Source organism: Nycticebus coucang, chromosome 1 (assembly GCF_027406575.1).
Source record: "Nycticebus coucang isolate mNycCou1 chromosome 1, mNycCou1.pri, whole genome shotgun sequence".
Taxonomy (NCBI): domain Eukaryota; kingdom Metazoa; phylum Chordata; class Mammalia; order Primates; family Lorisidae; genus Nycticebus; species Nycticebus coucang.
The window spans coordinates 156,913,629-156,930,251 of record NC_069780.1 but is presented as its reverse complement, the minus strand read 5'-3'; the positions used below and the strand labels follow the sequence as shown (position 1 = coordinate 156,930,251).

Genomic DNA, 16,623 nt, shown 5'->3' with positions numbered 1-16,623 from the left:
AGGCTGTATTAAAATGAGGTGATAAAATATCAGCACAGTTGAGTTTCAGCATGACAAGTGTTCTCTGTGGTCTTTTAAGGTCATGATTTGCCCTGTATTAATTGTTGTTCAATTTTGAAGGTCGCCAAGTTATCCTCCCCCGGGTTGTGGTAAAAGTAAATCAAAACTGAAATCTGAGCAAGATGGAATCTCCAAAACACATAAGCTGCTGCGGAGGACTTGCTCCAGCACGGTCAAGACGGACGACTTGTGCCCCACAAAGTCGCACAGGACTTTTGGTCGCTCCCTGTCCAGTGATCCCAGGGCCGAACAGGCGATGACAACAATTAAATCACACAAACTCTTGAACCGTTCCTGCTCTGCGGCTGTTAAGCAAGAGGACTGCCTCACTTTGAAGTCCCATAAACTATTGACTCGATCTTGTTCTGGAGATCCACGCTGTGAGCACAACACCAGCCTCAAGCCCCACAAACTGTTAAGTAGGTCTTACTCCAGTAATCTCAGAATGGAAGAATTATACGGACTGAAAAATCACAAATTGCTCAGCAAGTCCTACTCCAGTGCCCCCAAGTCATCCAAAACTGAGCTTTTCAAGGAACCTACTGCAGAGGGCAGGAGGCTCTCTCTTACCTCAGGGCTTATTGGTATCTTAACACCATCTTCATCTTCATCTTCCCAGCCTGCTGTGCGTAAATATTTTCACCTTGACTTCTTAAATATTAGCTAAGGTGCAGTAGACTATTTTTGGAGGGGTAAGATCTGATGGAAGAAGGGAACAAGCCTGTTTTTTTGTTCGTTGTCTGTTGTAATCTACTTTTTTCCCTTTGTGATACTGTTTTGCACACCAGACATTTGCAACCAGCACAGAAATGTCAGTTTTGATTCTGAAAAAATAAATGTAGCCATTTATTGGAGATCCTGTTCAAATTTCCACCATGGTAACGAGGTAACGAATGCTCCTAAAAAAGAAAAGAAGTCAATTGGATTCACAAAACCTTTCCTTCTAAGCAAGTGTGTAATTTTAAAGTTTCATTAAGCAGGTGTTTCTAATCTCTGTTTTTCTCACATGAGTAGTGCAGGACCATGTTTTTCTTGTATTAAGAGTAATCTTCCATAGCCAGGCGTTGTGGCAGGCACCTGAAGTCCCAGCTACTGTCGAGGCTGAGGTAGGAGGATTGCTTGAACCCAGGAGTTTGAGGTTACTGTGAGCTAGGCTGATACCATGGCACTCTATCTCAAATGTAAATACATAAATAGTAATCTTTCAGTTTTCAGAGTGTCCCAGAAGTAGCCCTTAAAGTCACCATACATAGAGAAAATCGGAAATTGTAACTACACGTACCTTTACTTAGAAAATATTCATTGCAGAATTTTACCAAATATTTACAAAATCTTCTCTACCTGTTGGCCACTTCTTTGTAGAATTAGGTAATGAATATTTTGTAGCTAAAGGTACATTGAGGTACAATTGCCCATTTTCCTTATGTATGGCGATTTTAGGGGCAACTTCTGGGCCTCCCTGTATGTCAGAGCACTTTACCTGTGCGTACTGTTCACTGTGGGGAGAACTTGCATCCCAGCTATCCTCCAGAGCCTCCCTTGAAGTTGACCTTAGGGTCCAGTTCATACTGAAGCTGTTTTTGGAAACATGGGCCAGGAGGTGACTGTATTAATAACTCCTTTTAATGGTATTTGTTAGGATCAGTATTAACACAAAATTTATCACTAAGTGTTTAGCATTAGAGCTAATTTTCAGATAAAGCAATAGGCCTTTCTTATGTATATTATTTGCATATTCAAAATAATTGATAAAAGTTTTTGTTTCCTTTTACTAAATGTATGTGTGTATGTTGGAGGTGCATATTTGCCTCTAACCATTATATGGTTATACTCAACAACAGATCAAAAAATGATAGTGCTTTCCGATAGTAATGTTACTCTTTTTTTTTTTGAGACAGAGTCTCGCTATGCTGCTTTCGGTAGAGTGTTGTGGTGTCACAGCTCACAGCAACCTCAAACTCTTGAGCTTAAGGGATTCTCTTGCCCCAGCCTCCCAAGTAGCTGGGACCACAGGCACCCACCACAACCTCTGGCTACCTTTTTTTTTTTTTTTGTAGTTGTCATTATTGTATAGCAGGACCCAGCTGGGTTTGAACCCGCCAGACCTGGTGGTGTGGCTGGCGCCATAACCACTGAGCTATGGGCACTGAGCCTGAAAGTAATGTTATTCTTATATAGATTTTTTTTTTTTTTTTTGAAGTCTCACTATGTCACCCTTGGTAGAGTGCCATGGAGTCACAGCTCATAGCAACCTCAAACTCTTGGGCTTAAGAGATTCTCTTGCCTCAGCTTCCGAAGTAAGCTGGGACTATAGGCGCCCACCACAACGCCTGGATATTTTTTGGTTGTAGTTGTTTTTTTTTTTTTAAGCAATGCGGAGCTGGATTTGAACCAGCCAGCCCCAGTGTATGTGGCTGGCACCCTAGCCACTGAGCTATGGGTGCCGAGCCAGTATGTTGATAATTTTATGTGAAAATCCTGCTTATACTCAAAGATAAGCTTTAAAGATGTGGAGAAAGTAATGTTGAACAATTACATAATGAAATGTTCCCCATCATAGCTTCACCCACGAAAGATAATTTCAGATATTCTGTAAAAGCAAGTGTCTTAATGTCCTCTCATACAGCTGGGCAAATATATAGCTTGGTTTTGTGCCACTTTCAGTAGCTTCCTAGGATTTCCTTGGAGGAATAATGTCATCTGATTGTAAAATAAGATTGAAGTACTCTTGTGAAGAGGAATGAGCATTTGCCAATGAGTAACAGAGGGGATGACTTTCTGTGTTCATGTAAAGATAAGAATCATTTTTACTAGGTGGTCAGAAAGTGAGAATGCTGTTGATTTAGTGTAGGCAGCGATTGCAGTAGTAATGGCAGAAGGGTATTTATAACAGCGAATCAAGAAATTCTAAAATCTTGATGTCATAATTAGTGACTTAATTCATATTTGGTGTGTTCTTAGATCACTTTTGTATTCACCATTGCAAAAAGTAAAAGGCTGTAATTTATACATTTTTCAAATTAAAAAGTTATTTTTTTACTTCGCTTTTTTTTATAGCCAAATGGTGCAAAATGCATTCCAATACGGGACCGTGGCTTCCTAGTGCAGGTATGAGGCAAAACTCTGTCCATTGTAGAAATATGTTCAAATCATTTATGAACTCGACTTAATTCTTTCTCCTTATTTTATTCAGACAATCGAGTTTGCTGAACAGCGGATCCCTGTATTGAATGAGTACTGCGTGGTTTGTGATGAGCCACATGTGTTTCAGAATGGCCCCATGCTGAGGGTAAGTTCCTGTTGGTGGAATGTTAGAGTTGATTTAGAATATAAATGAACAGGTTTGAAACACAAAAATAAAAAAGGAGATAAATGCAATTTTAAGTAAATACTGTCTGTTGAGCAAATTATGTAACACATTAAGTGGCATAGTTTTTCAGAAAAAATGAGTTAGTATTCTGAATGAGTTTGTGAAAAAGCAAGTAGTTTGATATTGGGAAAGTATTTCTTGTTATGTTTCTTGCTTTTTACCTAACAGCTGTCTGCCTATACCTATGAACATTTAAACTGTGGAGTTTTGAAGAAACAGTGTTCACGGGTAATGTAACAAAGATGCTTTATCAGTATTTCTTCAAAACTTCACAATTTAAGATGCTTACTGTAGAGAGGAGCGTCAGGGGTCCTCAGACTGCGGCCTGCGGGCCACGTGAGGCAATGCGATTGTATTTGTTCCCGTTTTGTTTTTTTACTTCAGAATAAGATATGTGCAGTGTGCATAGGAATTTGTTCATAGTTTTTTTTTTTTTTAAACTATAGTCCAGCCCTCCAATGGTCTGAGGGACAGTGAATCAGCCCCCTGTTTAAAAAGTTTGAGGATACCTGGCCACTAAGGCAGTTAGAAGAGGAACATGTAGCATCAGGAAAATCAGAATACAAATTTCCCACAAGGTGATCTTCTTAACAAATTCAGCGTATTATCAAGGGAATATGAAAATGATCTTTGTAAACATGCGTTGGGGGAGAATTATTCAATTTCAAAAGTTTTTATGCAGTTTTTTGATAATTCATGTAGCATTTAACCATCATATAAAGTACACAGTTCAGATCTTTAATGTATTGTGGTGTTGTACAACCATCTTGTGATCTTAATCCAGATAGTGGGGCATTTCCATTACCCTAGAAAGAAAGCTCGTAAGTGTTAGCAGTCACTCCTAATTTCTCCCTTCCGTCATCCTCTGGAAAATGCTGACTTATTCTGTCCCTATGGATTCGCCTATTCTGGATGTTTGATATAAATGGGAGTCATATAATAGGTGACCTTTCGTTTCTGACTTTGACCTAGTATGATATTTGCAAGTTTCATCTACATAGTATGTATTCGTACTTACTTTTTTTTATGGTTTAATAATATTCCATTTCACAAATATACCACATTTGTTTATCCATTCATCAGCTGATGAAATTGTTGGGACATATGTTAACTCTGTTTAACTTTTCGAGAAATCACCACACTGTCTCAACAGCAGCCACACCATTTTACACCATGTGTTCACATCTTTTTCTTTTTTATTATTGCTAGTTTTCATGTGCATTTCTCTAGTGACTAATGATTTTGAGCATCTTTTTATGTGCTTATTGACCATTGGTATATCTCCGGAGAACTTTCTATTTAAGTGTTTTGCTTATGTTTAAATAGGGTTATTAGTGTTTTTGTTGGTGAGTAGTAAAATTTCCTTATATAGTCTGAAAAATAGATCCTTACAGATATATGATTGGCAAATATTTTCTCCTACTCGATAGGTTGTCATTTCATTTTCTTGATTATATCATTTGACACACAAAAGTTTTTAATTTTCATGAAGTCTTATTTATTAACTTTTGTAGTTTGTGGTTTTGATGTTGTGTCTGAGGAATTGTTGCCCCATTCAAAGTCACATAGATTTACACCCAGGTTTTCTTCTTAGAATTTTATAGTTTATAAAATGTAGTTTTACATTTCAGCCACTGATCCTTTTTGAGTTAATTTTTATGCGTGGTGTCAGACTGGGATCCACATTATTCTTTTATGGGTAGATATCCAGTTTCCCTAGTACCATTCATTGAAAAGACTATTCTTTCTCCATTGAACTATCTTGGCACTCTTGTTGAAAATTGTTTGAACATAGACATATGGGTGTATTTTTGGACTCTTACTAATTTTATTTCTACTGATCTGTGTATCTGTCCTGATTAATGTAGTTTTGTCGTTGAGTTTGAAATCAAGTAGTACAAATCTTTATTCTTCTTTCACAAGGTTGCCGAGACTATTGGCAGCTTCTTGCTTCTCAGCATGAATTCTGTGCTTAACTTGTTCATTTCTGCAAAAAGGTAGTTAGAATTGTGATAGGTTTGCATTGGATCTGAAAATGAATTTGGGGACTATTGCCTTTTGCTGGAGACTGAACCGTTGCATCCTCCCCAAAGCCTTATCTTAAAATGCTAATTTCCATGTGATGGGATTAGTAGGTAGGGTCTTTGGTAAGTGATTGGGTGATGAGGGTGGAGCACTCATCAGTGGTACTGATCTGTGAGTGAGGACCTGGGCCCTCACCAGACACTGAATTTGCTGGCAGCCTGATTTTGGACTTGCTAGTCTCTAAAATTGTGAGGGAAAAAATATTGTTCATAAGCCACCCATAGTATGATACTCCGTTAGAGCACCCTGAGTGAGTTGAGACACCATATTAACAATATAACCTTTTCCACCCATGACACAGGATAGCTTTCCATTTATTTAGGTCTGTGGAAGTTTCACTCAATGTTCCTTTTTCTTTTTCAGTATTCAAGTCTTACACTATTTTTTTTTTTTTTGTTTGCTTGTTTAGCAGACCCTGGCCAGGTTCGAACCCACCAACCCCAATGCACGGGGCCAGCATTCTAGCCATTGAGCTACGGTGCCCAGCCCTAAGTCTCACACTTATTGGGAACATTTATTTTTAAGTATTTTATTATTTTCCTGCTACCATAAATGAAAGCATCTCATTTTCATTGTTCTTTGCTGGTGTATACAAATATAAGTTATTTTTGCTCTTTAATTTTGTATCCTGCAACTATTGAAGTTATTTATTAGCTCTGTTAAGTTATTTTTTGATTCTTTAATGTTGCTCTACATACAATTACATTATCTGCAAATAGAGACAGTTCCACTTTTTTCGTTCAAATCAGGATGCCATTTATTACGTTTTCTTACGTGATGTAGATTTGAAGTGGCATGAACAGAAGTCTTTATCATGTGATTTAGGAGGCAAACTATCAGTCTTTCACCATTAGTTGTGGATTTTTCATAGATTCCCTTTATCAGGTTAAGGTGAATTCCCTTTTAGTCCTAGTTCGTTGAGTGTTTTTTTAATCATGAAAAAATTTTTGTTTGCTTGCCTGTTGTTGCTTTTTCTATGCCTCTGGATATGATCATTTTAAAAGCTCTGTTAACCAGTTTATCATATTGACTTTTTATGTGTCGAATTTCTATTTCTGGGTCAAATCCCAGTTGGTAATGTGATACAATACTTGTCTGTTGCTGGATTTGGTTTGCAACTTTATTCATGGGGTATATGGATGTGTAGTTTATTTTTCATGTGATATGTAGAATCTTTGTCTATTTTCTGGAAAAGATTATGTCAAGTTTTTTGTCAAATTCTTAAATGAGGGAGTCTGCAGTAAAATCATCTGGGCCTGGAGATTTCTGTTTCGGAGGCTTTTAATTAGGAATTCAATTTCTTTATTAGTTATGGGGCCCTTCCAAAGATGTTTTTTATATTGAGTGAAATGCAGTAATTTGTGCTTTTGGAAGAATTGGTCTGTTTTGTCTCAGATGCCAGATTTATGGGAGCAGAGTTGTTTACTAGTATTCCTTTATTATCCTTGTGATGTCTGCAAAGTTCTAGGGACTTTTGTTTCATTCCAGATCTTGTATATTTATGTCATCTCCTTTTTTTCTCTTTGCCACTTCTGCTAGAAACTTGTTAGTTTTATTTATTTTTTCAAAGAATAGATTCTTTCATTGGATTTCTCTACTGTTTTCCTCTTTCAATTTTAATTGTTTGTTTGTTACCATTATTGAAAGTGGGAGTATTAAAGTCTTCAAATATTACTGTTAAATTGTCTGATTTTTACCTTTAACTCCCTAAGTACTTGAATCATGTATTTGGTGGCAGTCTGTTGTTGGGAGAATATATGTTTATGGATGTTCTATCTCCTTGATGTTTTGACCTTTGTTCATGTTCTTCATTGTCTGTGGCAGCAGTTTTTGTCTTCCTGTCTGCTTTGTCTGATATTGGGGTCCCCACTCTAGTTCTCTGGTTATTCTAGGCTCCATGGTTATTCTTTCTCTGTGCTTTTATTTTTAACTTGTGTCTTTACAACTAAAGAGAGTCTCCTATTGGTAGCAAATTATTGGATCTGTTCTTTTTATCTATTTTGATAATCTCTGCAGTTAAATGTAATTACTAAAAAGAAAAGTCTTCTGCTATTTTGTTTTCTATTTATGTTGTATCTATTCTGTGTGTTAAATTGATATTTTCCATTGTACTGTTTTAATTTTCAGGATGTAACATTTTAATCTATTTTCTAGGGATTTCTTTAGGGATTACAACTAACATCTTAATTTTTTAAAAATCTGGTTGTTCCTAAATTGGTACCAACTCGATTCTACTAATGTATAAGATATTGCTCCACTCCTTATCTTATGCTATTATGTATAAATATGTAAACTACATCTTTATATTGTATGCTTATCAATATAGATTTTCAATTAATGCTTCATGTTCTCCTCTAAAGCAGAAAAAAGTCAGGCAAAAATATTAAAGTATCAATACATTAAATACATAAATTACATTTATGTGAATTTCTTTTATATTTACTTATATAGTTACCTTCACCCATGGCCTTTATTTCTTTATGTGCACTGTCTGTTGTCCTTTCATTTTTAACCTGAAGAACAACTCCCTTTATTGCAGTTTTTGTCTGGGGCTGGGTTTGAACCTGCCACCTCCAGCATATGGGGCCAGCACCCTACTCCTTTGAGCCACAGGTGCCACCCAGAACTCCCTTTATTGTTTCCTTTGGGAAATCTCTGCCAGTGATGAGCTTTCTTGCCTTTTATCTGGGAGTGTTTTAATTTCTCCTTTATTGGTTGACGGATAGTTGTGCTGAACATAGAATTCTTGGATGACAGTTTTTCTTTATTGTTTAAATGTCTCCCTAGCGCTTTGTCATGCATTTTTTATTTTTTATTTTTTGTAGAGACAGAGTCTCACTTTATGGCCCTTGGTAGAGTGCCGTGGCATCACACAGCTCACAGCAACCTCCAACTCCTGGGCTTAAGCAATTCTCTTGCCTCAGCCTCCCAAGTAGCTGGGACTACAGGCGCCCGCCACAACACCCGGCTATTTTTTGGTTGCAGTTCAGCTGGGGCCGGGTTTGAACCCGCCACCCTCGGTATATGGGGCTGGCACCTTACCGACTGAGCCACAGGCGCCGCCCCTCCCTGGCGCTTTGAATAAGTTCTTGCACTACTGTCTAGTATTCATGGTTTCTGATGAGTCATGAACTGTTCTCTTGTGAAGGATTCCCTTGTATGTGAGGAGTCATTTTTCTCTTCCTGCTTTCAAGATTTGTTCTTCATCTTTGTAAGTGGGTTTCAGCATTTTGATTATGGTGTGTGTGTGTGTCTGTCTACTCCTTTATGTTCATCCTATTTGCAGTTTGGGGGTTTCTTGGAAGTATACATTAATTTTTTTTATGAACTTGGGATGTTTTAAGTAATAATTTATTTGAATATTCTTTCTATATCCTTTCTCTTCCCTTTTGGGATAATTCCATTATCTGTATGTTTGCGTGAAAATGTCCCACACATCTCTAAGGGCTTGTTAATTTTTCTTCATTCTTTATTCTTGCTGTTCTATGTTAGATAGTTTTCATTGACCTGTCTTCATGTTCGTGATTATGTTTTTAATGCTTGTTCAAATATGACTTTTTTCTATCACTTATTATGCTTTTCAACTTTTTAATTTCTATTTTTCTAATTTTTATAAATTGTGTTAATGCTCTCTCTTTATTGAGAAATTGACTTTCCTTTCTTTATTTGGATAGTTTCCTTTAGCTCTTTAGACACTTTTAAAATAGCTGATTTAAAGTCTTTGTTTAGTAAGTCCCATACCTCTGTTTTCTCTTGGACCCATCATTTTGGTTGCCTTTTTCCCTATGTATGTACTTTACTTTTTTTTTTGAGAAGACTCTGACTCTGTCACCCTGGAGTTGAGTGCCATGGCATCATCATAGCTCACAGCAACCTCAAACTCTTGGGCTCAAGCAATCCTCTTGCCCTCAGTTTCCCAAGTAGCTGAAACTACAGGTGCCTGCCAAAACACCTGGCTAATTTGCTCTACTTTTTTTTTTTTTAATAATTATTTTCTTTTATTTATTTATTTATTTTTATTGTTAAATCATAACTGTGTACATAGTGCAATCAAGGGGTACAATGTGCTGGTTTCATATACAATCTGAAATATTCTCATCAAACTGTTCAACGTAGCCTTCATGGCATTTTCTTAGTTATTGTATGTAGACATTTGTATTCTGCCTTTAGTAAGTAATTTGCTCTACTTTTAATAGAGGCAGGGTCTTGCTTTTGCTCAGACTGGTGTCGAACTCCTGAGCTCAAGCAATCCCTCTGCCTCACACTCCCAGAAGGCTAGAATTACAGGCATAGACCACCATGTCCAGCCCATCTTAAGTTTTAAACAAGCCAATACATTGTACCATGTCTGCATAGCAGGCAAGGTCCATGTTTGGAATTTGAAGAACAATGAAATGTAGGTAAATATGAAGATAATTACTGATCTAATATCTATTGTGGTTAACAGGACTGGGGCTGTGGGCCAGGTGCTGTGTGTAGATATTTGGCTTTCCACAAAACTCTTCTGGTGTAGGTATTTTGACTCCCATGGTGCAAACAAGGAGATTAAGAATTATAGAAGTTAAGGAATTCATTCAAAACTACCCAGAAAATAGAAGTTGGGCATTGAACCTAATTCTGTCTGATTTCAAAACTCTGCATCATAGATGCTTACTGAAGTTTTGATAAATGGAAGGCAATATGCCAGGGTCTGTGTTACACTTTTTCAGGGAAGGTTGTCTTGTTTTTGGAATATGTATTTGAAAAGATGAAACACAAAACTTTGAAAATGATAATTCTGTTAGAACTTGTTTCTATTTCAAGGTTTATACTTGTAAGAAACATGTATTATAGGGATTTTAAGAACATAATCTTCTGAAAGGTTTTATGATGGATCTTTTATTGTTTTAAGAGAAACATATATATATAAGTGTGTGTGTACATGTATAGATATGATTCTTGTGATCTGTATGCCATTTTTTTGCCAGTCAACTTTTCTGTCAGCGATAGAATGTTATTCTGAAAACCTAATTAACTAAATCAACATTTAATTATTAAATAATTATGCAGTTTTATTTTTATGTGTAGTTATGATGAGAATGGGGAGAATCTTCTGATCCCCTCAGCCTTATCAACTTGAGAGAAACGTTTTTACTTTGTTAGTGTCCGTGTGGTAATCTTGATCTGTTGCTTGATCCATAGCAATCCCATTTTTATTGCAGAAAGTTACAATTAGATAACAATTGAAAGTTATCAATGGTAAATACTTTTGGATATGAACAGGTGTTCAGAGTGCTTTACACGCAGTGTATACCTCAATCCTCGTAATAACTCTGTGAGGTAGGTATTATATTATCACCACTTTATGGATGAGAAAAAGAGCAATTTATTCAATGTTTCTCTGTTAGCAAGTAACAGAAACTGGATTCTAATACTCATCAGAATGGCACCAGGCCAGGTTCTTGAACTAACTATGTTTATATCCTGCAAATGTGCTATACTCATTGTTGGGAGTTCATTCTTTGTAGTTTAATTGCTGAGTAAGTTGTAAAAATAGCATATTAGTATTCTTTGTGCCTTACTCCAAATATTGTTAGGCTTTATATATGTATCAGTGAATTTTGATGTCTTTTTTTTTTAAGCAGATAGGCTTTTATGAGTGAGAGAGGGAAATGTTTCTAAATAAATATATTTTAGCTAGTTATCAGGTGTTTTATTATTGTTGTGATGCAGACTGGTATCAGTGAGAAGTAAGAAAACTTACTTTGATCTCATAAATAAACAGCAAGATAAGTGACATAGGAAATCAGATCAGGAAATGAAAATCAAAAACTGTTGTGCTCGGAGGAAGAGAGGCACACAGACCCACCTTGATTCAATGAAAGGGATGTTTTCACTAAGTTGGATGCATTCCTTTTTTCATTGTATAACTTTCTTATATTGACGCTGCAATGTGTTTTTTTATAAACTTAGGAATAATATATATATAATTTATTTTATATATAAATATATATATTTATAAATATATATAAATTAAATATATAATTTCTTATAGGGTATTAACTGATTCATTGGCTTTTTTTCAGTGCACATGACACATTAAAAGCTATAATAAGTCTGGAGTTAATAATATAATGATAATAGGCAATAACCCAGTTAATGATGTAAATATATTACCTAAAACTTGGTTTCTATAGAAGTCTGTGCCTAACATCTTTACCACATTTGTTAGATCTCCTTCTTTCTAAATTCAGACTCTTTCTCATATTTTTTCCTCTTTCTCCAAACCTGATTGCTTTTTAAATGACATAAATCCTCTTTAACCTTTTTTCCCCACCAAGCCCTAAAATTTTAGACTCTGCTTTTATACAGTCACTCTACTCCGAAATCTGGATTAGCGTGTCCCACTTTAATACCAGGAACTAAATTACTTACAGTGGAACCTCCATAGCTGACCACCTCCCTGCATTGACCACCTCCTTAAGTTGATCTAATTTTCAGAGACCAGAAATCCACCACAGACAAGTATCAGGACAGCAGGCCTAGTTCATTCCAGAATCTTGGGTGGTCAACTTATAGGAGTTCTACTGTATTTAGAAACACTCCCATGCTCCAGAGTTTACTATTGTTTGTAAGGTTTATAAATGTCATTCCCAGGTTTGAGTCTTGACACAACACTTTGATACTGCACAAAACTGGCATTAACACAGGGTCATTATTCAGAGTCCTGGATTTTCAGGTTGGAGGTACAGTTGGTATTCTCATCAGAAAACTGAACCCAAACCAAATGAGTAGTTCTGTCCATTTTTAAATCAGCTAGAGTGTTCGTACAGCAAACAGTTTTAGAGGTATTTTTAAAATGTTGATTATTATCCTCATCAAGTGTTTTTGGAAACTAAGAAAACAAGGATTTATTGCCAGAAATACTGCAGTTGAATTGGCTTCTAAATTCCTAATTCCCTTAGACACCTCACTCTTGGACGAGTGCAGTTGATTTTCTTACTGGCGCACACTACATGTCAGCTGTCCATCTCTGCTAGAAAACCCTGTGGTCGTGTGAATTGACATTCCTGCAAAGGCAGACCTGTGTCACCCATACTTGGCAATCGTTCTGCGTGTCCATGGTTGATAATACTTTCCCATTTTCCACACCGACATATGATGTGAGAATTATGATCTCATTTTCTTCTTTTGCCATGGGAAAACGTCCTTGATTACTTGCTTTGACTGGTTTGATCAGGCATGGGATTCTAGAGTGCTGAATCCTAAATGTATTTGCACATGTCTCTCGCCCTCTTAAGCGTGATGCCCAATTCTATTCAAATAAATACTACCACGAAACCCGAGAATCTACATTTTTGTGAATCCAGCCTTCCTATGGGCCTTGGGGGCAGATGTTTCTAACTAAGGATTCTATTTTCTGAGTGAAATTAACAATACCCAGTTATAATTTGGCCGTAGTTTAAGGCATTCCCATGAAAATTTATGAGAAACTTGAGCATGAGGGTATGGTCCTCACTTGGTCATGTTATCGACTTGAAGAACTCGATATCATTTTTATTCTCACTTTACAAATAGGAAAACCAAACCACACACATGCTCCACCTGGAACAAGCTCCACTTTGATCTATTTTATACATTGGCCTTATGTGAAGTATTTTGTTTGAACAAAAAGACCACGCTCAAGTTTCTCAAATCTGGGTATGTCACAGTTTACTTTCTAAGAGTAAAACGACAGGTAGGTCGTTTGCATTTAGCTCACACTTTAGTATTTAAAGAATGGATAAAAAAGCATGTTCTATTAACACTTCCCCCATCATAGAAGTTTAGATTTCAAGTTCTGAAACACAAACCATGCTAAAATAATGATTATGCCAAGAAACTTAGTTCAAAAGCACGATTTTTTTAAAAAAATATTCAACTGAATAGAAATTAGTTATAATGTTCAAACATCTTTTGTTGTATGCAGCAAATAGGGTCCTCTATGGGTTCAGGTTTAATTAGACCCGATCCTACCTTACTGTGAATCTGCCTTAATTGCTTATGAGATTTCTAGCTCTCTTATTGACATTGAACCTTTCCGTGCCCTGAATGTGTCCTTTGACCTCAAACAGAACCCAAAACATTAACCATAAGGCTATAAATACGGAGAATTAAAAGACTCATAGGTTTTGTGGTTCTATAAGATATTCATGTAATTATTTTCATATTTTTTCAACACCAATTTTAAAAACATTTGTATTTACCTTGCTTGTTTATTTTTAGTAAGAAAGATTGAAGCAATAAATTCAGAGTTTTGATAAAATATAGATATGCAAATAAAATATGCTTCAAAGAAAACTATTTTTTGTTAGATACTTATCTTTGTATACACATTGAGTCAAAGCAGGTAACGGAGACAGCTTTAGGTTATCTTATATTGGTTGTATTTAAGCAGCTCTACGTTCCTCCAGGAGATTTTATAAACCTTATCTCACTTGGTCCTGTTATCGACTTGAAGAACTTCATAGTATTTTTATTCTCATTTTACAAATAGGAAAACCAAACCACACACACGCTCCACCCGGAACAAGCTCCACCTTGATCTATTTTATACATTGGCCTTATGTGAAGTATTCTGTTTGACAATAAGACCATGGCAGCATTGTTTGAACAACACTCACTGATACCTTGCTTATCTCTCTCTATAGTTAGGCTCTTTTTTTTTTTTTGCAGTTTTTGGCCGGGGCTGGGTTTGAACCCGCCACCTCCAGCATATGGGGCCGGTGCCCTACTCCTTTGAGCTACAGGTGCCGCCCTATAGTTAGGTTCTTTAGAGTTGTTATCATTTCTGTTTTTAGTAGAGGGTAATTTAAATTCGTTGTAAACACAAATTTTCTAAAATACAGTTAGTAGTTCTAAAATATCCCTGTGGGCTTAAAAACATTTTTAGAAATATGTTTTTATTGCTCACATTTAAATTGCTTTTTAAAATTTTTTTTATTTAAATAGTTTTGTTTCAAATAAATCTAAAAATATATCCATAGTAGCCAAAAATTTAAGAACACAGATAACAATGACCCATGCTTTCAAATGATGCATAATGAATATTATGTAGCAAATATGTACCTGTTGATAATAGAAGGACTTGCCATGGTTTTACAGTCTACATTATAGAAATTAATTTTTCGGTGTAATAGAATTTTATAATCAGTTTTTGAATTAAAACTCATAGATGTGTTTCAAATTTGAATTGATAAATAATATACACACTTGGTTATATTTAGGCATACATACTTTGCATTAAGTATGGGTAATAAAACCTGACATTGCACTGAACTGATAATAGCTCTTAAATGACTATGTGCTAGTTTGAATTGATGCCAGCAATTGCTGGGCTACCAAATGCATCATTAAGAAAGTTTTGAGATACACAAAAATCAAGAAACATAAAATCTGCCCCGACAGAAGCAAGTGAAGCCCTCCCAACAGCCCCCCAAAGTTAGGTGAAACTTGCATAGGTGAATCAGAAAAGATACTGTCGACTGTGTTTTTGGATGTGAAATAATGGACCATAACATAGTCTGTCCCAGTAGCAGAATTTGTCAGGGTGGGGGATTGAATGGGAATCAGTTTAACGTGGGATAAGGCTAGTCCACAGAATAACTATGTTTTATTATGAAAAAATGACTCAGTTTCTCTTCCTCGACTTAAATATTCCTCTGTGAGCAAAGAGACCACCTAATCTTGACCACTTACTATAGTTTGAGAACTTTCTTTTAGTGCATCATCTGTGTTGACATTTTGAACTTTTCTCAAATGTGGGTAAACAAGGAGCGCAGACTACTACTCTGCAGAAATAAGTCTAAAAATATACAAATGCTTGCCTCAGAATTAAACCAATTTATATCTTATATCCTGAATACGCCTCGCACCTTTCAGTAAAAATGAGCAAAAGATAAAAAATTATTATTTTCAAAATTCACTTAGCACGGTGAATTTACTTAGCACAGTATAGCATTAGAACAGTATATAAATTAATTGCGTTTTGATCTTTGCAGTTGCTGTGTTAAAGAGAAGATAAAATTATTTTTATGAGAATGTATTTTATGCTTTCATTGTATATTTTTCAGTATGATAGCAAAATGTTTTGGTTTTTGTTTCCAAAAAGCAAGTTTCTGGCATTCCTGATTTCTGCCTGGTAAAAGGATATTCCTAGAAATCAGCCTTATATGTTTCAGTATAGGAAGCGGGGTTACTTTTTAACCCTTGTTTAAAAACATGTAATAGAAAAAGAAATGTTCATAAAGTAATCATTACAGTTGTGTCATTAGTAAGGCAGGTTTATTATTTAAAATAACATGTCTGTTGGCAAGTCCATGTGATGGATTTGGAGCTGTGGAGGTTTGCATATAAACAGGCCTGAAGGGAGTGGGGCAGAAATGCAGAAGAAAGCATTATAGGAAGCACTGAAATTTCCCTGTTACCCAGGGTAGAGAATAGGGTGGAGTGGGTGAAATTGCTAAAAATTCTCCGAGACGGAGTGGAGCTGGCCCAGGAATACCTGGAGTGTTGACACCGTGTGCCGATAGAGGTGGGTGAGAGGATTTGTGTGTATTGTATTTTTTCATCTGTGAAACTTTTTCTCTATTCAATGTTTTTAATACTAACCTTTCAATCTAGTGTGGTGAAGTATTTTATTTCATTTTACTTCCGTTGTTTAACAATTTGGTACCAGAAAAGTGGTTTCTCTGGTTATGTTTCCCAGAATGTGTGTGTATACATATACGTGTGCACGCACATATGTGCAAACATAAATATGTACATATTTAGATGATCACAAAGTAAACGTGATCAGTTATTCAAGGTTCATATGAAAATTAATCACACCTCATTTTACTAAAGTGATGGTTATTCAACAAGAGCGTTATTAAAAATAAAATGCCTTCTGTGTCACTATTTATTTCCTCAGTGAACTTTGGATAACTGGTCAGGAATAAATTCCTAGAGCTCTTTAGGATATTCAAGGCTTATCTTCTGCCTGGAGTTTTGTTTTTATACAGTTTTCATGGTATTCAAACACCAAAATAGCATTTGATGCTATAGTAAATACGCAGTAAATGGTTGCTACTCTTATTTCAGATCATGCC

At 35.9% G+C, this 16,623-nt stretch overlaps 1 protein-coding gene across 3 annotated transcripts in view; it reads left to right on the top strand.

The window, feature by feature from the left end:
• The window catches only part of PARP8 (poly(ADP-ribose) polymerase family member 8), a 182,599-nt gene that overhangs the window by 139,397 nt on the left and 26,579 nt on the right, over window positions 1–16,623 (top strand). For all 3 annotated transcript variants that reach the window (XM_053590897.1, XM_053590890.1, XM_053590904.1), the window contains 3 exons: window positions 121–685; window positions 3,118–3,168; window positions 3,254–3,349. In XM_053590897.1, the coding sequence (XP_053446872.1) occupies window positions 121–685; window positions 3,118–3,168; window positions 3,254–3,349 (712 nt within the window). The remainder of the gene's footprint in view (window positions 1–120; window positions 686–3,117; window positions 3,169–3,253; window positions 3,350–16,623) is intronic.